The 25,280-nt window shown below is 37.6% G+C and overlaps 1 protein-coding gene and 1 long non-coding RNA gene across 9 annotated transcripts in view; one reads left to right on the top strand and one right to left on the bottom strand.

Moving 5' to 3' along the window:
• Nucleotides 1–6,240, bottom strand: part of ZDHHC15 (zDHHC palmitoyltransferase 15) — a 171,197-nt gene extending 164,957 nt beyond the window's left edge. For 2 of the 4 annotated variants that reach the window (XM_072816567.1, XM_072816568.1), the window contains exon 1: nucleotides 5,892–6,237. In XM_072816567.1, coding sequence (XP_072672668.1) covers nucleotides 5,892–6,027 — 136 coding nt within the window. In that variant the 5' untranslated portion in view covers nucleotides 6,028–6,237. Of the gene's footprint in view, nucleotides 1–5,891 lie in introns of all 4 variants that reach the window. The other 2 variants (XM_072816565.1, XM_072816566.1) reach the window with 2 other exon arrangements.
• Nucleotides 6,132–25,280, top strand: part of LOC140627948 (uncharacterized) — a 219,705-nt gene continuing 200,556 nt past the window's right edge. For 2 of the 5 annotated variants that reach the window (XR_012026423.1, XR_012026425.1), the window contains exon 1: nucleotides 6,132–6,622. This is a non-coding gene — a long non-coding RNA (uncharacterized lncRNA). The remainder of the gene's footprint in view (nucleotides 6,623–25,280) is intronic. The other 3 variants (XR_012026424.1, XR_012026427.1, XR_012026426.1) reach the window with 3 other exon arrangements.

Raw genomic sequence — 25,280 nt, 5'->3', positions numbered from 1 at the left:
CCCAAACTGAAACAAGAAGAAATAGAAAACCTGAAGAGGCCGATAACCTTGAGGAAATTTAAGCAGTCATAAAAAACCTCCCAAGAAACAAAAGTCCAGGGCCAGATGGCTTTCCAGGGGAATTCTAAGAAACACTTAAAGAAGTAATAATACCTATTCTACTAAAACTGTTTCAAAGAATAGAAATGGAAGGAGTACTTCCAATCTTGTTCTATGAGGTCAGAATCACCCTGATCCCAAAACCATAGAGAGAAACCACCAAAAAGGAGAATTATAGACCAAGATCCCTGATGAACACACATGCAAAAATTCTCAACAAGATACTAGCCAATAGGATCCAGCAGTACATTAAGATTATTCACCATGACCAATAAGGATTTATCCCTGGGATGCAAGGCTGGTTCAACACTCGTAAAGTAATCAACATGATAGATCATATCAACAAGAGAAAAAACAAGAACCATTTAATCCTCTCAATAGACGCAGAGAAAGCATTTGACAAAATACAGCATCCATTCCTTATCAAAACACTTCAGAGTGTAGGGATAGAGGGAACATTCCTCAGCATCTTAAAAGCCATCTATGAAAAGCCCACAGCAAATATCATCCTCAATGAGGAAAAACTAAGAGCCTTTCCCCTAAAATCAGGAACACAACAGGGATGTCCACTCTCACCACTGCTATTCAACATAGTTTTAGATGTCCTAGCCTCAACAATCAGGCAACAAAAAGAAATAAAAGGCATTCAAATTGGCAAAGAAGAAGTCAAACTCTGCTTCTTCAAGGATGACATGGTACTGTATTCGGAAAACACACACAAAAAAAACTCCACCCCAAGATTGCTCAAACTCATACAGCAATTTGGCAGTGTGGCAGGATACAAAGTCAATGCCCAGAAATCAGTGGCATTTCTATACACTAACAATGAGACCAAAGAAAGAGAAATTAAGTAATCAATCCATTTTACAATTGCACCCAATTCCATAAGATACCTAGAAATAAACCTAACCCAAGAGGTAAAGAATCTGTGCTCTAAATCCTACAGAATACTTATGAAAGAAATTGAGGAAGACACTAAGGGATGGAAAAACATTCCATCCTCTAGAATTGGAAGAATAAATATTCTGAAAATGTCTTGCTACCCAGAGTAATTTACACATTCAATGCAATCCCTATCAAAATACCATGGACTTTCTTCACAGAGTTGGAACAAATAATCCTAAGATTTGTTTGGAACAAGATAAGACCTGGAATAGCCAGAGGAATGTTGACAACGAAAACTAAAGCTGGATGCATCACGATGCCTGACCTCAAGCTCTAAAACAAAGCTGTGATCTTCAAGACAGTATGGTACTAGCACAAAAACACATAGATCAATGGAACAGAATAGAGAACCCAGAAATGGACCCTCAACTCTATGGTCAACTCATCTTCAACAAAGCAGGAAAGAATATCCACTGGGGAAAAAAGACAGTTTCTTCAACAAATTGTGTTGGGAAAATTGGACAGCCACATACAGAAGAATTAAACTGTACCATTCTGTTACACCATACACAAAGATAAACTCAAAATGGTTGAAAGATCTAAGCGTGAGACAAGACTCTATCAAAATCCTAGAAGAGATGACAGGCAATAATCTCTTTGAACTAGGCCATAGCAACTTCTTGCAAGACACAGCTATGAATGCAAGGGAAACAAAAGTAAAAACAAACTACTGGGACTTTATCAAGATGAAAAGCTACTGCACCGCAAAGTAAAGCCAACAAATGTAAAAGACAACCTACAGAAAGGGTAAAGACAGTTGCAAATGACCTATCTGATAATGGATTAGTACCCAAAATGTATAGAACTTATAAAACTTAACACCGAGAAAACAAATAATTTAGTTAAAAATAGGCAAAAGATATAAATAGACATTTTTCAAAAAAAGACACACAAATGCTTTACATTATCTCACAACAACAATGTTCTAACTGGCATATAGTAGGTGCTAAGCAAGTATTTGTGGTATGAGTGAACAACCATATAAGCAAGGCACCATGTTAGGCAACCTTGGTTGATAAAGATTAGGTAACTTGCCCCAGATCTCCTAGTCAGTAAGTGGCAGAATTCAAGCTTTATCAGACAGAATTATAAGACAACAATATCATTTTTAGCTTCAGTTCTAACATGAAATTACATATAAAGATACCAGGTTTATTTCTAGAAAGAAGTTAGGTCCTTAATATTACCTTTTGAGTCATATTAAAATTTGAATCTGTTCATTTGGTTGTGTTGTTTTCATTTCAGGCAGCCTCGATGCTCAATTCTCTAATATTTACTAAACAAGTGACTTGGGAAAATGTGATTTAACCTCTGAAAGCAACATTTCAAAAGATTGTAAAATGAAGATGACAGAATGAAGGCAGAGCCAGAATTGGAAGTCAAGGCTACCTTACTCTCCCGGCTTTTAAATAATGGCAACTGATACAAAATGAAAACACTGTGCAGGCCAAATGAAATACATCTGCAGGCTGCATTTGGCCTGTTATTCACAAGATTTTGCTTCTGTATTGGCTGATAGAAGGCAGAGAGTTTCGACATTGTGGGGGCTAAAGCATGGACTATGGAACCATACTGCCTAGGTTGGCATCCAAGGTAGGCCATTTACTAGCTCTATGACCCTAGGCAACCTTCTTCATCTGTCTTTGCCTGTTTCTTGTCTTTAAAATGGACATGTACCTTATAAGGTTGTTATGAGGGTTATGTTTGTGTGGGTGTATATGTGTGTGACACTTAAAACAGTGCCTGGCATATAGCAAGTGCTCTGAAAATAAAAAAAACTCTAAGCTTCCTTTGATTATTTTCACTAATTCTAACTTGACCCATCCCTCAGTTTGCACATCTGTAAAATGGGTACCTATTTTATATGGTTATTGTGAGGATTAAGTGATTTAATATAGGGAGAACTAATATATCTGCAGTACTTAGAACATGGCCTAGAACAAATTAAGCACCATGTAAGTATTAGACATTATCATTATTAAGTTTTCAATTGAATGCTTGACAAAGCTCACATAAGTCAGTACTGCAAAATTGTAAAATATGCTTAGTAGTGTTTACAAGATGGCATTGATCCTAAGAAGCAAAATCCATAGTATAATAATGGAGGTGACCTTTTAATCCTTTAATCAGTCATTCAAAAGGGCAAAGTGGTGAAGTCTGAGAATAATAAAACTTTCTAATCATTGCATGGTCCATGTAATACTCATCGATAAAGCTGAGGTATATTGTTGAGGTAAAGGTAGAAATAAAGGTTGAGATAAAAAGAAATACAGCCTAAATTTGCATCTATAAAGGCTACTAATGAATTTATTTATAACATCTCTCTACATTTTCTATAATAAATCTAAGGAGATGTGGATAATTCAAACTCTCACGCATAGTTAATTAGAAGAAATTTCTATATTGGAAAACAAAGCCATCTCCTGGCTCCCTACTTAATGTCCACCTAATTGGAGTAAACTATTGCTGTGTCAAATATATAAGGAAGGAAGTTGTAAGATCTTCCTTAGTAGTAACTTCCTAAGTAGTAAGAAGGGTCAGGTCCTGGGGTTGGAGAAAACGGCACCTGAACTGTAATTTTTAAGATGATAAGAACCCAATATAAAGAAATAAAGTTATCGTGGAAGGAGTTGGCAGTACATGGATCACCAATGGGAAAAATAAGAGTCCTAATGTAAGGGGACTAGAAATATGCTGGAACTTCATACTGAATTAATGGGGATCATTGCAGGACAAAAGTTTAAAAGGTGGTAGAAGTAGAATTTCTCAGGACGCCTGGGTGGCTCAGCAGTTAAGCATCTGCCTTCGGCTCAGGGTGTGATCCTGGAGTCCCAGGATCGAGTCCCACAACAGGCTCCCTGCATGGAGCTTGCTTCTCCCTCTGCCTATGTCTCTGCCTCTCTCTCTCTCTCTCTCTCTCTCTGTGTGTGTGTGTGTCTCATGAATAAATAAAAGAAGTGTAATTTCTAATACTGAAGTGACAATAACTATTAGTGAATCTCCTTTGAGAAGAGTTTGAAATTCTTCAATGTGAGAGGACAGAGGCAAGGAGAATTCTCACTGTGATAAAAACAGAACATCTGTTGCGAGGAGACAGGATATAATATGAAAACTCCATTGTAAATTTACAAGAACACTATAAAACCATTAGTGATAAGGTTAGGTGACTGGGGTAATACAATTGAGGAACATAAAAGATAGGATGTTGAAGTTTGTGTCAGGAAATACTGTGGAATTCTGAGTTTGGAAGCATAAAATATATTGTGGGAACCATTTTACAGATAAGGGGGGGTTGGAATGCTCCATAATGTGACATGACAGGGTATAAGAGGAGACTCTAGATTTATAGAAGGGGTGGTCTGATGAAATGGGACAAGAAATGAGGTTCCTGGGACGCCTGGGTGGCTCAGCAGTTGAGCGTCTGCCTTTGGCTCAGGATGTGATCCTAGGGTTCTGGGATCGAGTCCTGCATCGGGATCCCCTCAGGGAGCCTGCTTCTCCCTCTGCCTATGTCTCTGCCTCTCTCTCTCTCTCTCTCTGTCTCTGTGTCTCTCATGAATAAATAAATAAAATCTTTAAAAAAAATGAGGCTCTTATGGGACTGGGAAGGAAATATTAGAAATCCCAGTAGAAAAGGATGGTGTTTTCCTAGTTTGAGAAGACAGAAGACAAGGACAACCCTAGAGGTAAGTAAGATAAAATAATACTAATAATAAAAACCTAGAGAAACAGGATGGTAAAATGTGTGGTTAACAATAATAGACAGATGGAAAGGAGGTGGGAGTAGTTTTCAAAAAAGATAACAAGAGGGAAGTATCATTAGAAAAGTAGTGGTACTGGAGGGATATGAGAGATTATGCAAACTCTTATGGGAGGGTAAAGAGGACACTAATGTGAGAAGACAGTGGACAAAGTATGACCATGTTGTGATAAAAGCAGGGTGCCTAGTATGAAGTGTGAGAAAATAATGTGGGGACCCTAATGGAAAGGAGTGAATAATCCTCAAAGCAGGAAACTAGAAGACTAAAGGGAACCCCAGTATGATAAAATCAGGGTCTCTAATGTGAGGGGACAGGACAAGATGTATTGTAGGACTCTCATTCCATTGGAGAAGATGACAAAATAGTAAAGCCCACAGGGAAAGAGAATAAAGGGCCCATTTTCACTTTGTGAAAAGGGGTGACCCAGTAGGGTAAAGCAAGACATACTGTGGGATGATTCTAAGTTGAAGAAGATATGAAGCACTTCAGCCAGTTGAGAGGATCATGGAAAAAGGATGAATTCCAGTATTGGAAAAACGAGAACCAGTAAGACAGTACAGGACATATTTTGGGATTCTTTAGTAGGAGGGAATGCGAAAATGTGGGGCTCCTAGTTGGATGCATGGATGGGATTCACAGTGTAAGCAGTTTAGCGATACAGGGTGTGTTGTTTCCTCAATTCTGTAGGGTGGGAGCCCCCAGAACGAGAACACCAGGCACAAGTGCTTGTCCTGTATGCGAAAAAGGGGGTTCTGGTGGAAAGAGCCAGGAGATTCTTGTGGATAAGGCCAGGGAATAATGTAAAAAACTCTCAGTGAGAAGTGATGGCGACATGGTGGGACCCTCACTGGAAGATTGTGAAGAAATATGTGAGAAGACAGAGGTTGGAGATGCGGAGGTCTCCAGAGAGCTAAGAAAAAACGAACAACCCCCTCCCCACAAGCAAACCAACAAAGAAAGAAAACAAAACAAACCCTGCAGTGTGAGGGCTAAAAACGCGGGGGAGAGGGACACCAATGTGAAGGGTAGGACAGACAATTACGCTGGAGCATAATATCCCCATCTTAGGTGACCAGCTCCACTTACCCAGGCAGAGTTCAAAGACGTAGGCATAGTAGGACCAAAGCACAACGAGGACAATAACGAGCACTGGCACCCAGGAAAGTAGTCGGCGGCAGCACCGCAGCCCCCCGGACAGAGCCATCTTCCAGCCCCGCCGCATCTTTGGATCGAAGATCGACCGAGCAGGCCTGCTGGCGCTGGGTCGGAACTGCCTGGCAGGCAGCTGGGAGGCAAGAAGGCGCGCTGTGCGGCGCTCCACTGCCTAGCCTGGCGGGAACTGTCTCCCCAAGCCAAAACCACCTGTAAGACTGCAGGGCAGAGTGAGCTCGGCCCGGCACAATAAGCATGAGTCATGGCGGGGAGGAACTGGCCCAGTTGGAGCGGAAGGTGATCCGCCCGGCAGCCGAGGCTGTGCACACTCAGAGGGAGTGCAGTCCCTCCCTTTTCCTCTCCTTCCACCTCCATGCTACAGCCCTAGATGCAGAGCTGAACCCGTGCAAACGGTGAAGCAGAAGAAATTTGGGTCCGCCTATTGTGCTTTTACCGCACTGCGTCCCCCCCCATCTCTTTTCTGATCTCTCTTTCTGTTTTTTGTCTCTCTGTTTCCCCACTCAACATAAACACAAGAGCACACGAACACGCTGTGCGAAAGATGACAGCCCGAGCCTCTTAAGACTAAAAGGTTACCTAACCCCGTCCTCCCACTGCTGCTTGAAAAATATGCTTTAACGCATAGTGCTGCAATCACTGCTTAGGTAAGTCCATTCACAGGCGTTTCCTCCTTCCTTCTCTCTCCCCTTACCCCAAGTTTAGCTTCGTTCACTTTCAGAATAAACCTATTGGCTGAGAAAGACAAATGAAGGGGACGTGAATTCTGTGAGAAGTCATGGACAGATAACAAAGGTAGTCAAATTTAAACTGATGTTTATTTAATAGTAAATGTTTGCTAGGCAGACTAGAGGGAAAGGATCATTCAGAGGAAACAGCGTTTGGAAAGGCACAGAGTCACAAAAATCCAAAAGCGTTCAAGGAACAACTAATATGGCTTGAGAGGGTGTGTGAAAAGGAGAGGCTGGGACTGAGACTGGGAATATATAGACTGAGAGAACAGTGTGAAGGTCCTTAAATGCCCTGCCAGGGTATGTGGACATAATCCTTTAAAACAGATTACTATGAACAGCCATTAAAGGTTTGGGACAATGGAATGACATTAGCAGAGATGTATTTTTGTAAAAGAACTGGCAGGATTTGGGAGAGGAGGATGGCCTGGAAGCAGACCAATTAGGAAGCAATTTAATTCAACAAATGTTTTTGGGCTGGTTGCTTTGTGTAGGTCAACTTTGGTATAAAAAGGATGAAGAAACAAGAGGCCTATCCCCATGAAGCTCGTGTCCTCATCAGGGGTTAGATGTTCAATGACACAAGTATAATAATGGAAGTATAGTAAGATTTTGACATTTATGGATTTAAAACTCACTGTTTAATGATTTATAAAGGTCTATGACATGCAGAAATTTGTGATTTTGCTGAGACCCATATTTTATTTATATTTATTTAGTTATTTAGTTATTTAGTTATTTATTTATTTACATTCTGTATTGGGAACAAGGATTTCAACAGGGTTGTGCTCTATTCTTTATTTATGGTTATATATGCAGTAATTTCCTGAAGTGATAAGAGCTTTCTTGTTTTTTTTTTCAGATTAACTTCATGGTTATTACTAAATTAATGATGTAGTGAAACACAGACTCCTTTCAGTCTATATTTATTTTAATAGCCCAATTAATTATTTGAGTCCTAGGTTCAGACATCTATATTTAAATATTATTTTTCACAATGTTTATTGTGGTATAATTGACAGATAAAAATTGTATATATTTAAGGTGTATAATGTGATCATTTGGTAGGTGTATATACAGTGGGAAACAATTATGACAAGCTAATTGATGCACTATTATCACATAGTTACCATTTTTTGATATTTTTACAAGAGATATATTTTACATACAACATTGTGTAAATTTAAGGTGTACATTTTTAAAAGTTTTTATTTACATTTCAGTTAGTTAACATATAGTGTAATATTAGTTTCAGGTGAACAATATAGTGATTCAGCACCTCCATACAACACAAGATGTTCATCACAACCAGTACACTCCTTAATCTCCATCACCTATTTAACCGGTCCACCCTCCCAACTCCATTCTGGTAACCATAAGTTTGTTCTCTCTAGTTAAGAGTCTGTTTTGTAGTTTGCCTCTCTGTCTCTCTCTCTTTATTTCCTTTGCTCTTCTGTTTTGTTTCTTTTTTTTTTACAGAGATTTTTTTTTGTTTCTTAAATTCCACATACGAGTGAAACCATATAGTAGGTGTCAATTTCTGATGGACTCATTTCCCCTTGCATGATACTCTCTAGCTCCATCCATGTCATTGCAAATGGCAAGATTTCATTTTTTATGGCTGAATAATATTCCATTGTGTATATACGTATATATATACACAGATTCAGTCTACTAGTATTTTATTGTGTGTATATTATATATATATATAATATACATACACACACACACACACACACCACATCTTTATTCATTCGTCAGTTGATGGACACGTGGGCTGTGTCCATAATTTAGCTATTATGGATGCTGCTGCTAAAAGCATTGGGGTGTATGTCTCTCACTTAGTATTTTTGTATTATTTTAGTAAACAACTACTAGTGTAATTGCTACATCTTAGGGTATTTCTATTTTTAACTTTTTGAGGATGTGCTAATATTTTCCAGAGTGCCTATACCAGTTTGCATTCCCACAAGAATGCACAAGAGGATTAGCCTTTCTCTACATCCTCACAAACACCTGTTATTTCTTATGTTGTTGATTTTAGCCATTCTGACAGGCGTGAGGTGATAGCTCACTGTAGTTTTGACTTGCATTTTCCTTATAATAAGTGGTGTTGAACATCTTTTCATGTGTCTGTTGGCCATCTGGATGTCTTTTTTTGTAAAAAAAAAAAGTCTATGTCTTCTGCCCATTTTTAATTGGATTATTCATTTTTTGGGTGCTACATAAGTTCTTTATATATTTGGGATGCCAGCCCTTTATTCACATATGCCATCACAAATGTCTTCTACCATTCTGTAGGTTGCCTTTTAGTTTTGTTGATTGTTTTCTTTGCTGTGTGGAAACTTTTTATTTTTATAAAGTCCCAATAGTTTATTTTTGCTTTGGCTTCCCTTCCCTCAGGAGATATATCTAGAAAGAAGTTGCTACAGACAATGTTAAAAAAGTTACTGCCTATGTTCCCTTGTAGGATTTTTGTGGTTTCAGGTCCTACATTTAGGTCTTTTCTTAAATATTTTATTTATTTATTTATGAAAGACACACAGAGAGAGAGAGAGAGAGAGAGAGAGAGGCAGAGACACAGGCAGAGGGAGAAGCAGGCTCCATGCAGGGAGCCCAATGTGGGACTTGATCCCGGGTCTCCAGGATCACGCCCTGGGCTGAAGGCAGCGCTAAGCCTCTGAGCCACCCAGATTGCCCCTTACATTTAGATCTTTAATGCATTTTGAATTTATCTTTTTGTATAATGTAAGCAAGTATGGTCCAATTTCATTCTTTTGCATGTTGTTGTTCCGTTTTCCAAACACCCTTTGTTAAAGAGACTGTTTTTTATCTAACGGATATTCTTCCCTGCTTTGTTGAAAATTAGCTGACCATATAGTTGTGGGTATATTTCTGGGTTTTCTGTTTTATAGTTCTATGTGTCTACTTTTGTGCCAGTACAATACTATTTTGATTAGTACAGCTTTGTAATACAACTTCAAGTTTGGAATAGTGATACCTCCAGTTTTTTCTTCTTCAAAATTGCTTTCACTGTTTCAGGTCTTTTGTGATTCCATACAAATTTTAGGATTGTTTTTTTCTAGCTCTGTGAAAAATGCTAGTGGTATTTTGATAGGGATTTCATTAAATGTATAGATGTGTTTGGGTAATATAGACATTTTAACATATTTGTTCTTCTGATCCATGAACATAGAATGTCTTTCCATTTCTTTGTGTCATCTTCAGTTTCTTTCATCAGTGTTTTCTAGTTTTCAGAGTACAGGTGTTTCACCTCTTGGTTAGGTTTAATCCTGGGTATCTTACTATTTTGGGTGTAATTGTAAATGGGATTGATTCCTTATTTTCTCTCTCTGCTGCTTCATTATTGCTGTAGAGAAATGAAACAGATTTCTGTATGTTGATTTGGTACCATGTGACTTTACTGAATTCTTGTATCAATTCTACCAGTTTATTGTTGGACTCTTGGGTTTTCAGGATGGAGTATCATATCTAATGCAAATAGTGAATGTTTGACTTCTTCCTTGCTGATTTGGACATTTTTTAAAATTTCTTTCTGATGTCTGATTGCTGTGCTGGGACTTCCAGTACTGTTAAGTAACAGTGGTGAGAGTACACATCCCTGTATTCTTCCTGATTGTAGAGGAAAAGCTCTCAGTTGTTCTCCATTGAGTATGATGTTAGCTGTGAGTTTTTCATAGATGGTCATTAGTATGTTGAGATATATTCCCTCTAAACCTACATTGTTGAGTGCTTTTATCATGAATGGATGTTGTATTTTCGAAAATGCTTTTGATGCATCCATTGAAATAATCATGTGGTTATTGTCCTTTCTTTTATTGATGTGGTATATTGGGATTTGCAAATATTGAGCCACCCTTGTACCCCAGGAACAAATCCCACTTGATCATGGTGAATGATTTTTTAAATGCTTTGTTGGATTCAGTCTGCTAATATTTTATTGAGAATGTTTGTATTCATGTTCATCAGGGATATTGGCCTGTAGTTTTTTTTGTTTAGTGATGTCTCCATTGGTTTTGGTATTAGAGCAACGCTGGCCTCATAGAAATAAATCTTTTCCTTACTTTTCTATTTTTTTTTTGAAATAGTTTGAGAAGAAGAGTACGTATTAACTCTTCTTTAAACGTTTGGTAGAGGGATCCCTGGGTGGCGCAGCGGTTTGGCGCCTGCCTTTGGCCCAGGGCGCGATCCTGGAGACGTGGGATCGAATCCCACGTCGGGCTCCCGGTGCATGGAGCCTGCTTCTCCCTCTGCCTGTGTCTCTGCCTCTCTCTCTCTCTCTCTCTCTGTGTGACTATCATAAATAAATAAAAAATAAAAATAAATGTTTGGTAGAATTTGCCAGTGAAGCCATCTTGTGTTGGCCTTTTGTTTCTAGGGAGTTTTGTGATTACTGAATCGTTTGCTAATTATCAGTCTGTTCAAGTTTTCTATTTATTCCTGTTTACTATTTCTTTAGTTTTGGTAGTTTATATGTTTCTAGGAGTTTATCTATTTCTTTCATCTTTTCCAGTTAGTTGGCATATGGATTTTGATAATATTCTTTTATAATAGTTTGTATTTCTGTGGTGTTAGGTGTTCTTTCTCCTTTCTCATTTGTGATTTTATTCATTTGGGTCCTGTCTTCTTTTTGATAAATCTGACTAGAGGTTTATCAGGTTTTTTAAAAGGTTTTTTATTTTTTTATTCATGAGAGACACTCAGAGAGAGACGTATAGGCAGAGGGAGAAGCAGGCTCCCCAGAGGGACCCTGATATGGGACTAGACCTGGGATCTCACACCCTGAGCCAAAGGCAGCCGCTCAACCACTGAGCCACCCAGGCATCCTGAGGTTTATCAGTTTTATTAATTTCAAAGAATCATGGGATCCCTAGGTGGCGCAGCGGTTTGGCGCCTACCTTCGGCCTAGGGCGCGATCTTGGAGACCCGGGATCGAATCCCACATCGGGCTCCCAGTGCATGGAGCCTGCTTCTCCCTCTGCCTGTGTCTCTGCCTCTCTCTCTCTCTCTCTGTGACTATCATAAATAAGTAAAAATTAAAAAACAAACAAACAAAAAAAAACAAAGAATCAGCTCCTGGATTCACTGATCTGTTGTATTTTTTTTTTTTTGTTATTGTTGTTTTTGTTTAGTTTCTGTATTTTTTACTTCTACTCTAAGCATTATTTCCTTCCACTGGCTTTAAGCTTTGTTTTTCATCCTTTTTCTGGCTCCTTTAGGTTAAAATTTAGTTTGTTTATTTGAGATTTTTCTTACTTCTTGAATTAGGCCTGCATTGCTATATATTTCCCTCTTAGGATTGCTTTTGCTGAATCCCAAAAGTTTGGACAGCTGTGCTTTCATTTTCATTTGTTTCCATGTATTTTGTTGTTGTTGTTGTTGTTTCTTCTTTATTTCCTGGTTGACCCACCCATCTTTAGTAGCATGTTGTTTAACCTCCATGTATTTGTGGTCTTTCCACATTTTTTCTTGTGTTTGACATCTAGTTTCATGGTGTTGTGGTCAGATAAGATGCATATATGACTTCAATCTTATTGTATTTGTTGAGGCCTGTTTTGTGACCTAATATGTGACCTATTTTGGAGCATGTTCCATGTGCATTTGAAAGAATGAGTATTCTCCCATTTTAGTCTGGAGTGTTCTGAACATATTTGTTAAGTCCATCTAGCCCAGGGTGCCATTGAAAGCCATTTATTTCTTCTCAATTTTCTGTGTAGATAATCTGTACGTTAATCTAAGTGGGGTGTTATATTCCCCCTACTATTATCATATTATTATGAATGAATTCCTTTATCTTAGTTATTAAAAGTTTTATATATTTGGGCACTTCCATGTGGAATATATAAATATTTATAATTTTTATATCTTCTTGGATTTTCCTTTTATGAATATATGGTGCCCTTTTTGTCTCTTTTTTACAGTCTTTGATTTACAGTCTAATTTGTCCAATATAATACTGCTTCTGGCTTTCTTTTGACAATCTTCTGTGTGATAAATGTTTCTCCTCCCACCCTTCAATCTGCAGGTGTCTTAAAGTCTATAGTGAGTCTTTTGTAGTCAGCATATAGGTGGGTCTTGCTTTTTATCCATTCTGACACCCTATGTCTTTTGATTGGAGTGTTTGATCTATTTACATGTAAAGTAATTATTAGTAAATATGTACTTATTTCCATGTCATTACTTGTTTTGCCATAATTTCTGGAGACTTTTCTCTGATCCTTTCTTGTCTTTGTCACTTTTGGTCTCTCCTTGGCCCTCAAAGAGACGCTGTTAATATTTCTTGCAGGGGGATGCCTGGGTGGCTCAGCGATTGAGCATCTGCCTTCAGCTCAGGGCGTGATCCCAGGATCTGGGATCTAGTCCTACATCGGGCTCCTTGCAAGAGTGCTTCTCCCTCTGCCTGTCTCTGCCTCTGTGTGTGTGTCTCTCTCATGAATAAATAAGTAAATCTTTAAAAAATATATTTCTTGCAGGGCTGGTTTAGTGGTCACAGACTCCTTTAGTTTTTGTTTGTCTGGGAAACTCTTTATCTCTCCTCTTGATGGATAGAGTATTCTTGGCCACAGATTTTTTTCCATTTGGCACTTTGAATATATCGTCCCACTCCCTTCTGACTTGCCAAGTTTCTGTTGAGAAATCTCCAGCTAGCCTTATGGGTCTTCCCTTGTAAATTAAGGACTTCTTGTGTCTTGCTGCTTTTAAGATGTTTTCTTTATCACTATATTTTGCAAATGTAATTATAATATGCCTTAGTGTTGGCCTGCATTTGTTGATTTTGATGGGAGTTCTCCGTGTCTCCTGAATGTGCATGTCTGTTTTCTTCCCCAGATTAGGGAAGTTTTCAACTATTAGTTCTTCAAATGAATTTGCTGCCCCCTTTTCTCTCTTTTCTTCTTCTGGGACTCCTATAATACAACTGTTATTACATTTGATGGAGTCACTTAGTTCGCTAGGTCTATTCTCATCTTGCATAATTCTTTTTTCTCTGTTTTGTTAAGCATTATTATTTTCCATTATTTTGTCTTCTAGGTCACTAATTCATTCCTCAGCTTGTCCCAGCCTGCTGTTCATTGCATGAGGCCTGTTTCCAATCTCATTTATTGCACTTTTCATCTCTGACTGATTCTTTTTTCAACTCTTTTATTTCTGTGGTAAGGGTCTCACTGATGTCTTCTTCTTTTTTTTTTTTCTGAAGACCAGTGAGTATCCTTATGATTGTTGCTTTAAATTCTCCATCAGGCATGTTATTTATACCTGTTTTGCTTACATCTCTGGCCATAGCCTTATCTTGTTCTTTATTTTGAGATAAATTCCTCTGTCTTGGCATTTTGTCTAAGTCTCTGCCTTCTTTGTGTTAGAAAAGCCAATTATGTCTCCTGCTCCTGAAAGTAATGGCCTTATGAAGAGGTCATGTAGTGTCTGGGGCCTGATGTTTCAGGGAGTGTCTCTGATGTGTACTGTTTGCACTGTGCTATTGTCTTTTGTCTACTCTATCCTTCAGGCCAGTCATCTGTGGAGGCTCTCCTTGCTTGCTGTGTGTAGTGTTTGGTCCCCAGCCTGATTGTTGTGGGTTTTAACTAGGGGTACTCTGGCCTGCTTGTGAAATGAGACCTGACACCACTTCCATGAGGACTGAGACCCTGCAGAACTCTCTGGTTAGGATGTGTGGTGGGGTCAGGAGTTTGTGCTGTCCTCTGGGGGAGATGCCTATTGCATTGGGACTGAGGCCAGCATGACTGGGAAGGGCATTCTAGCCAGAGCACAGCAGGGTGGGTCTCGGTGTAAGCTAGTTAGGCAGTCAGTGTTGGCACTGGTTTGCTTCCTGCATGTGGATCTGTGTTATGCTGAGGGATGGGGGAGGGAAATGGCACCAGCCAGTTTGTTTCTTCCCAGAGATCTCTATGGATGCTGCCTCCCAATGAAGTACTCCAAGAAGAGTGAATAATCTCTCCCCACCCACCCAGGATTGTACTAGGTGCTCTTCAAATCACTGTTTCTGTGCTGTCTGCCCCCAGGTGTTTGCCTACCTTTTCTCCTGGAGCAGGACAGTTCCCTCAGGGCTCTACCCAGGCCAAATCTGCTGACCTTTAAAATTCCAAACTTGAAGCCCTGCTGCTTGTAAGAACTCATCAAATTCAACTGCTCTCCTTTTCCAAGACATTGGCTTTTATGGAAATGTTCTTGTGCATTGCCCTGTGTACTCCTCTCTTGCCCTACTCTGTGATCACAGCTCCCTCCCCTCAAGAGCACCTATTACCCATTTCTCCCCCAAAGTATGCCTCTATATTTCCTGAACCACCTGCTTTGATATGACCTCTTCTCTCCCTTTAGTTGTATAGTTTGTTTCAGTCTTCAAGTTGACTTCTTGGGAATTTAGAATGATTTGACAGTTATCCAGTTCTTTTTGTAGGATGAGGCAAGACTAGGATTCTCCTTCTCCACCACCATCTTCCTCTACTCCTAAAGTGTGTAACATATTGATTTGATACATTGCTATTGCAACTTGTTTGCCATTGCTAATACCTCTATCCTATCATATAGTTATTATTCTTCTAGTGGTGGGAACATTTACAATCTAGTCTCTTTGCAAGTTTAATATTTATAATATATCTTTGTCCTCTCTAATGACTGTATTGTATATTAGGTTTCTAAAACTTGTTATCAATTGCAAGTATGTATGCTTAAACATCTCTCTCATCCCCTACTCTCAATCTCTGGTAGCTACCATTTTATTCTCTGCTTTTATGATTTCTGTTCTTTTAGATTCCACATATAAGAGATAGTACACAGTATTTGTCTTTCTGTGTGATTTATCTCATTTAGCATAATGTCCTCAAGGTCCATCCATTTTGTTACAAATGGCAGGACTTTTGTCTCATGATTCAATAATGTTTCATATAAACGTACATGTATATATCTATCTGTATCTATCTCTCTCTATATATATATACATACGTAAAATATATATACATATAAAATCCAGTCTTATTTACTTCTTTATCCATTATCCATGCATCTGTTAACACTTAAGTTGTTTTCATACCTTGGCTATTTTGAATAATGCTGCAATAAATTTGGGTGTGCACATGTCTTTTGGTAACCTCTTTTGATTTCCTTTATATAAGTAAGGGGGATTTCTTTTTTTTAAAGATTTATTTATTTATTTATTTATTTATTTATTAATGAGAGACAGAGAGAGAGAGAGAGAGAGAGAGAGCGGCAGAGACACAAGCAGAGAGAGAAGCAGGCTCCATGTAGGGAACCTGACGTGGGACTTGATTCCTGGTCTCCAGAATCACACCCTAGGCTGAAGGCAGCCCTAAACCCCTGAGCCACTGGGCTGCCCGAGGGGATATTTCCTGAGTGTATGGTAGTTTTTAATTTTTTGAAGAACCTCTATACTGTTCTTCCTAATGGCTGAACCAATTTACAATACTACCAACAGTGCATAAATATTCCCTTTTCTTAACATCCTTTCTAACACTTATCTCTTGTCTTCTTGATGGTTGCCATTCTTAGAGATGTAGGATGATATGTCATTGTATTTATCATTGTGTGTGTGTGTGTGTGTGTACTAGAAATACTTAAAATCTATACCCTTAGTAAATTTCAAGTATACAATACAGTATTATTAAATATAGTCGTGTACATTAATCCCCATGTCTTATTCATCTTATGATACTAAGTCTGTACCCTTTCACCAGCATTTTGTTATTCTTTCTCTCTGACCCCAGCAGGAACCACCTTTCTACTCTCTGCTTCTATAAATTCACCTTTTTTATTCCACATATAAGTGAAATTGTGTAGTATGTTTTCTGTGCCTGGCTTATTTCACTTAGCATAATGTACTACAGGTACATCTATGTTTTTGCAAATGGAAGTATTTTTTATTTACATGGTTGAAAAATATCCCATTATATTTTTGTATCCATTCATCCATCGATGAACACTAGGTAGCCTCCATATATTGAAGACTGGCAGTAAGATGACGATGAACGTACGAACTTAGATATCTCTTTGAAATACAAACTTCCAAAAAAAAAAAAAAAGAAATACAAACTTCCTTTCCTTTGGATATATACTCAAAAGTGTGATTGATGGATCACATGCTAGTTCTATTGTTAATTTTTTGAGCAACCTCCATACTGTTCTCCATAATGGCTCTACTAATTTGCATTCCCACAACAGTGCACGAGTATTCCCTTTTCTCCACACCCTTGCCAACATTTATCTGTTTTTAAATTAAAAAAAAAACATTATTTGTAATTGAAGTATGGTTGGCATATAATATTATTAATTTTGCATGTACAACATAGTGATTTGATAATTATTTAAATTATGAAGTACTCATCATGATAATTTCAGTTACCATCTGTCACCATATAAAATTATTACAATATTGGAATGTCAGATAGGAAGACAAATACCATATGATTTCACTTACATGCGGAATCTAAAAAACAAAACAAAAGAACAAACAATAACAAAAAGAGAAATAGTCTCATAAATATAGAGAACAAACTGGTGGTTGCTGGGAGGGGATAGATAAATGAAACACTTAGGTTTTTTTAATATTAGCTATTGAAACATACATGAGATGATATCTCACTGTAGTTTTAATTTACATTTCCTTGATGATTGATTTCCTTGATGTTGAGCACCATTTAGTATATCCATTGGCTATTTGCATGTCTTCCTTGGAAAAAATGACTATTTAGATCCCTTGTCCATTTTTTAACTATTTTGCTATTGAATTAATTGTGTAAGTTCCTTACATATTTTGGAGTCTAACCCCTTTTGAGGTAGATGATTTGTAAGTATTTTTTCTTCCATTCTGTGGGTTGATGCTTCATTTTCTTGATTGTTTCCTTTGTTATGTAGAGATTTTTAGTTGAATAAAATTCCGCATGTTTATTTTTGCTTTTGTTACATTTGCTTTTGGTGTCATATCCAGAAAATCATCACCAAGACCAATGTCTGGGAACATTTTCCCTATGCTTTCTTCTCTAAATTTTACAGTTCAAGATTATACATTTAAATCTTTAATCCATTTTGATTTGATTTTTGTGAGTGCTGTAGGATAGGTTCCAAATTTATTCTTTTGTTTGTGGATATCTAGATTTCCCAGTGCGATTTATTAAAGAGACTATCCTTTCTCCATTGTGTATTCTTAGATCCCTTGTCAATTATTAGTAGACTGCATATGTGTGGGTTTATTTCTGGACTCTCTATTCTGTTCCATTGGACTATGTATCTGTTTTTATGGTAGTACCATACTGTTTTGATTACAAGAGCTCTGTAATAGAATTTAAAACCAGTATGAGCATTTTAACAATAGTAAGTCTCACAATTCATGACCACTGGATATCTTATCATTTATTTGTGTCTTGTCCAATTTATTTCACCAATGTTCTATAGCTTTCAGTTTTTCATTTCTCCTGTTCAATTTATTTCTAAGTATTTTTCTTTTTGAAGCAATTATAAATGAGATTGTTTTCTTAACTTCCCTTTCAAATAGTTTATTATTGGCGTATAGAGATGCAACCGATTTTTGGATGTTTCTTTTGTATCCTGCAAATTCATTAAATTCATTAATTTGTTCCAATAGGTTTTTGGTGGTGTATCTAGTTTTCCCTAGAAAGACTGTGTAATCTGCAAACAACAATTTTACTTTATGATTTGGATGCCTTTTTATTTCCTTTTCTTGCTTAGTTGCTCTGGCTAGGAATTTAAGTACTATTTTGCATAGAAGTGGTGAAAGTATGCATCTTTGTTTTGTTTCTTAAAGGAGAAGCTTTCAGATTTTCACCATTGAGTATGATGTTAGTTGTGGCCTTATCATATATGGCCTTTATTATGTTGAAGGACTTGTTGCTATACCTTATTTGTTGAAAGTTTTTGTCATGAAAGATGTTGAATTTTGTCAAATGTATATTCCACGTCTATTGAGATGGTCATAGGATTTTTATTCTTTATTCTGTTAATGCCTAGTATCACAATTATTAGTTGCATACATTGAACCATCCTTGCATCCCAAGAATAAATCTTACTTGAATGTAGTATATGATCCTTTTTATATGCTGTTGAATTTGGTTTGCTGGTATTTCGCGAAGGACTTTTGCATCCAAATTCATCAGGGATATTGGCCTGAAGATTTCTTTTCTTTCAGTGTCCTCCTTTGGCCTTGGTTTAGGGTAATGTAATGTTGGCCTTGTAAAATGAGTTGGAGGTGTTCACTCTTGTTCAGTTTTTGGAGAAGAGTTTGAAAAACAGTTGAAATTAGTTCTTTTTAAATGCTTGTTAGAATCTACCAGTGAGGCACCTGGCCCTGACTTTTCTTTGTTGGCATATTTTGGATTACTCAGTCAGAATCCTTACTCATTAATGGTTTGTTCAGATTATATTTCTTCATGATTCAGTCTTGGTCAGTTGTATATTTCTAGGAATGTATCCATTTCTTTTCGTTCATCCAATGTGTAGGCATATAATTGTTCATAGTAATCTCTTATGATCATTTTTATTTCTTGGTATCAGTTGCAATATCTCCTCTTTCATTTACAATTTTATTTATTAAGTAGCTAAAAATTTGTCAATTTTGCTTATCTTTTCAAAAACTCAATTCTTAGTTTCGTTGATCTTTTCTATTGTTTATTCAGTTTCTAGTAATTTATATCTGTTCTAATCTTCATTATTTCCTTCCTTCTTCTAACTTTGGTCTAAGTTTGTTTAGTTCCCTGAGGTGAAGTATTAAAGTGCCCTACTGTCATTGAATTACTGTCTATTTCTCCCTTCATTTCTGTTAATATGACTTTTATATATTTAAGTGCTTCAGTATGTACTGCATTTATATTTACAATTATTATATCCTTTGATGAATTGACTCCTTTATCACTGTATAGTGACCTTCTTTGTTTATTGTGGCACATTTTGAGTGAAAACTCATTTTGCCTAATACAAGTACAGTCACTTCTGCTATCTTTAGGTTACTATTTGTATGGAATAACTTTTTTCATCCCTTCACTTTCAGCAAATTTCTGCCTGTTACTGAACTGGGCCCTTGGGCTCTCTAAGCAATAGAAATTGACAAGGCCTAACAGGAATTCCAGACAAGGCTACTGAGGCTTAATGTTCCAGCACAAGGGAGATAGCACAAAGGAAAGTGTTCTCAGGCTGACTCTCTGAGGAGAGGTAGGGAGAGTTTTAAAGAGGCTTAGGTGGGAAAAAAAGATGACATTTAAATATGTAGAGGCAGGGACTTATCATCCCTTACACACTTAAAGATCATATTTTGTTACACATTGCATATCTAATGAGCATGTTAAATCTCTACCCCTAGGCATGATTTTTAGCATTATAATCAGAGAAAAGTTGATATAAGGTCAGTGCTGGAGTCTGCTATTGCTCAGGCTGGTCTGATCTAGTTTTTGTAGGAGCAAAACTAGTTGTAAGCTGGGCCATGGTGCTTGTTTGGAGCTTTTGGTTTCTGGCTTCTTGATATCAAGTATCACCTACAAGTTGGGCTAGAGAACTGGGTTGTAATTTGTTTCTGTGAATTTCTGCAGTAGGGGTCTTTAGCCCCATCCCTGCTTTGTCTCCTGCCCTTACAGCTGATGTAAATCTCTTGGAGGCAGCATATTATTTGAACTTTTTACAATCCATTTACCCACTCTCTGTCTTTGGATTTGTATTTAATCCATTTGTATTTAAAATAATTATTGATAAAGATTTACTATTGTCAATTTGTTCGTTGTTTTCTGACTGTATTTTTAAGTTTCTTTGCTCCTTTTTCCTTCTCTTGCTGTCTTCTTTTTTGATTTCTTATTTTTTCTAACAGTATGCTTTGATTTTTTAATCTTTATCATTTGTGTATGTACTAGAGGTTATTTTGTGGTTACAATGAAGCTTACATAAAACATAATTATAACATTTCTGTTTTAAGCTAATAAGAACTTCAACCGCTTGAAGAAACTTAATACTTTTATTCCTCTCCCACATTTTATTTTTTATTTTTTTTAATAATTTGCATTGTTTTTTTTTAATTTTTATTTATTCATGATAGGCACACAGTGAGAGAGAGAGAGAGGCAGAGACACAGGCAGAGGGAGAAGCAGGCTCCATGCACCGGGAGCCTGACGTGGGATTCGATCCCGGATCTCCAGGATCGCGCCCTGGGCCAAAGGCAGGCGCCAAACCGCTGCGCCACCCAGGGATCCCTCTCCCACATTTTAAACTATTGATATCACACTTCACATTTTATATTGTTTATCAATTAACAAATTATAGTAGCAATAGTTATTTTTTAAAGATAGATTTATTTATTTATTTATTTATTTATTTATTTATTTATTTTAGAGAGAGAGAAGAAACATGAGTTGGGGGAGGGACAGAGGGAGAGAGAGAATCTCCAGCAGACTTCCCACTGAGCATGGAGTTTGATGAGATCCTCAGTCCCATGACCCTGAGATCATGATCTGAGCTGAAATCAAAAGTCAGGCACTTAACCAACTGAGCTACCCAGGCACCCCTATAGCAAATTTGTAATACTTTTGTCTTTTAACATTTTCCTAGAGTTTAATGATTTACATACCACTACTACAGTATTAGAGTATTCTGAATTTTACTATATATTTACCTTTACTTTATGCTTTCATATGTTTCCTATTATTTCTTAGCTTTCTTTCATTTCAACTTGAAGAATTCCCTTTAGCATCTCTCATAAGGCTAGTCTAGTAGTAATGACCTTCCTCAGATCTAATTTGTCTGGGAATATATTTATCTCTCTATTTCTAAGCATCAGCTTTTCTGGATATAGTATTTCTGGTTGACACTTTTCTCCTTAAGCACTCTGAACATAGCATCCCACTTCTTCCTGTCCTATAAGGTTTCTGCTGGTAGCCTTATGGGGGATCCCTTTTATGTGACAAGTTGCTTTTCTCTTGCTGCTTCAAAATTCTGTGTTGATCTTAGAATTTTTACAATTTGATTATAATATATCTTGAGATAATCTCCTTTGGTTTGATCTCATTATGGGATATTTGAGCTTCATGAATGTGGATATCTATCCATCCCAAAATTTGGGAACCATTCAGCCATTATATCTTTTTTTTTTTTTTTTTTGATATTCATTTTTTTTTATTGGTGTTCAATTTACTAACATACAGAATAACACCCAGTGCCCGTCACCCATTCACTCCCACCCCCCGCCCTCCTCCCCTTCTACCACCCCTAGTTCGTTTCCCAGAGTTAGCAGTCTTTACGTTCTGTCTCCCTTTCTGATATTTCCCACACATTTCTTCTCCCTTCCCTTATTTTCCCTTTCACTATTATTTATATTCCCCAAATGAATGAGAACATATAATGTTTGTCCTTCTCCGACTGACTTACTTCACTCAGCATAATACCCTCCAGTTCCATCCACGTTGAAGCAAATGGTGGGTATTTGTCATTTCTAATAGCTGAGTAATATTCCATTGTATACATAAACCACATCTTCTTTATCCATTCATCTTTCGTTGGACACCGAGGCTCCTTCCACAGTTTGGCTATAGTGGACATTGCTGCTAGAAACATCGGGGTGCAGGTGTCCCGGCGTTTCATTGCATTTGTATCTTTGGGGTAAATCCCCAACAGTGCAATTGCTGGGTCGTAGGGCAGGTATATTTTTAACTGTTTGAGGAACCTCCACACAGTTTTCCAGAGTGGCTGCACCAGTTCACATTCCCACCAACAGTGTAGGAGGGTTCCCTTTTCTCCGCATCCTCTCCAACATTTGTTGTTTCCTGCCTTGTTAATTTTCCCCATTCTCACTGGTGTGAGGTGGTATCTCATTGTAGTTTTGATTTGTATTTCCCTGATGGCAAGTGATGCAGAGCATTTTCTCATATGCATGTTGGCCATGTCTATGTCTTCCTCTGTGAGATTTCTGTTCATGTCTTTTGCCCATTTCATGATTGGATTGTTTGTTTCTTTGGTGTTGAGTTTAATAAGTTCTTTATAGATCTTGGAAACTAGCCCTTTATCTGATATGTCATTTGCAAATATCTTCTCCCATTCTGTAGGTTGTCTTTGAGTTTTGTTGACTGTATCCTTTGCTGTGCAAAAGCTTCTTATCTTGATGAAGTCCCAATAGTTCATTTTTGCTTTTGTTTCTTTTGCCTTTGTGGATGTATCTTGCAAGAAGTTACTATGGCCGAGTTCAAAAAGGGTGTTGCCTGTGTTCTTCTCTAGGATTTTGATGGAATCTTGTCTCACATTTAGATCTTTCATCCATTTTGAGTTTATCTTTGTGTATGGTGAAAGAGAGTGGTCTAGTTTCATTCTTCTGCATGTGGATGTCCAATTTTCCCAGCACCATTTATTGAAGAGACTGTCTTTCTTCCAATGGATAGTCTTTCCTCCTTTATCGAATATTAGTTGCCCATAAAGTTCAGGGTCCACTTCTGGATTCTCTATTCTGTTCCACTGATCTATGTGTCTGTTTTTGTGCCAGTACCACACTGTCTTGATGACCACAGCTTTGTAGTACAACCTGAAATCTGGCATTGTGATGCCCCCAGATATGGTTTTCTTTTTTAAAATTCCCCTGGCTATTCGGGGTCTTTTCTGATTCCACACAAATCTTAAAATAATTTGTTCTAACTCTCTGAAGAAAGTCCATGGTATTTTGATAGGGATTACATTAAACGTGTATATTGCCCTGGGTAACATTGACATTTTCACAATATTAATTCTGCCAATCCATGAGCATGGAATATTTTTCCATCTCTTTGTGTCTTCCTCAATTTCTTTCAGAAGTGTTCTATAGTTTTGAGGGTATAGATCCTTTACATCTTTGGTGAGGTTTATTCCTAGGTATCTTATGCTTTTGGGTGCAATTGTAAATGGGATTGACTCCTTAATTTCTCTTTCTTCAGTCTCATTGTTAGTGTATAGAAATGCCACTGACTTCTGGGCGTTGATTTTGTATCCTGCCACGCTACCGAATTGCTGTATGAGTTCTAGCAATCTTGGGGTGGAGACTTTTGGGTTTTCTATGTAGAGTATCATGTCATCGGCGAAGAGAGAGAGTTTGACTTCTTCTTTGCCAATTTGAGTGCCTTTAATGTCTTTTTGTTGTCTGATTGCTGAGGCTAGGACTTCCAGTACTATGTTGAATAGCAGTGGTGAGAGTGGACATCCCTGTCTTGTTCCTGATCTTAGGGGAAAGGCTCCCAGTGCTTCCCCATTGAGAATGATATTTGCTGTGGGCTTTTCATAGATGGCTTTTAAGATGTCGAGGAATGTTCCCTCTATCCCTACACTCTGAAGAGTTTTAATCAGGAATGGATGCTGTATTTTGTCAAATGCTTTCTCTGCATCCAATGAGAGGATCATATGGTTCTTGGTTTTTCTCTTGCTGATATGATGAATCACATTGATTGTTTTACGGGTGTTGAACCAGCCTTGTGTCCCAGGGATAAATCCTACTTGGTCATGGTGAATAATTTTCTTAATGTACTGTTGGATCCTATTGGCCAGTATCTTGTTGAGAATTTTTGCATCCATGTTCATCAGGGATATTGGTCTGTAATTCTCCTTTTTGGCGGGGTCTTTGTCTGGCTTTGGAATTAAGGTGATGCTGGCTTCATAGAACGAATTTGGAAGTACTCCATCTCTTTCTATCTTTCCAAACAGCTTTAGGAGAATAGGTATGATTTCTTCTTTAAACGTTTGATAAAATTCTCCTGGGAAGCCATCTGGCCCTGGACTCTTGTGTCTTGGGAGGTTTTTGATGACTGTTTCAATTTCCTCCCTGGTTATTGGCCTGTTCAGGTTTTCTATTTCTTCCTGTTCCAGTTTTGGTAGTTTGTGGCTTTCCAGGAATGCGTCCATTTCTTCTAGATTGCCTAATTTATTGGCGTACAGCTGTTCATAATATGTTTTTAAAATCGTTTGTATTTCCTTGGTGTTGGTAGTGATCTCTCCTTTCTCATTCATGATTTTATTAATTTGAGTCTTCTCTCTCTTCTTTTTAATAAGGCTGGCTAATGGTTTATCTATCTTATTAATTCTTTCAAAGAACCAACTCCTGGTTCTGTTGATCTGTTCCACAGTTCTTCTGGTCTCGATTTCGTTGAGTTCTGCTCGAATCTTTATTAACTCCCTTCTTCTCTTGGGTGTAGGATCTATTTGCTGTTTTTTCTCTAGCTCCTTTATGTGTAAGGTTAGCTTTTGTATTTGAGTTCTTTCCAGTTTTTGAATGGATGCTTGTATTGCGATGTATTTCCCCCTTAGGACTGCTTTTGCTGCATCCCAAAGATTTTGAACGGTTGTATCTTCATTCTCATTAGTTTCCATGAATCTTTTTAATTCTTCCTTAATTTCCTGGTTGACCCTTTTATCTTTTAGCAGGATGGTCCTTAACCTCCATGTGTTTGAGGTCCTTCCAAACTTCTTGTTGTGATTTAGTTCTAATTTCAAGGCATTATGGTCCGAGAATATGCAGGGGACAATCCCAATCTTTTGGTATCGGTTCAGACCCGATTTGTGACCCAATATGTGGTCTATTCTGGAG

The sequence above is a fragment of the Canis lupus genome, chromosome X (assembly GCF_048164855.1).
Source record: "Canis lupus baileyi chromosome X, mCanLup2.hap1, whole genome shotgun sequence".
Taxonomy (NCBI): Eukaryota; Metazoa; Chordata; class Mammalia; order Carnivora; family Canidae; genus Canis; species Canis lupus.
The sequence above is the reverse complement of the archived record's forward strand: the minus strand, read 5'-3'. Positions and strand labels throughout refer to the sequence as shown.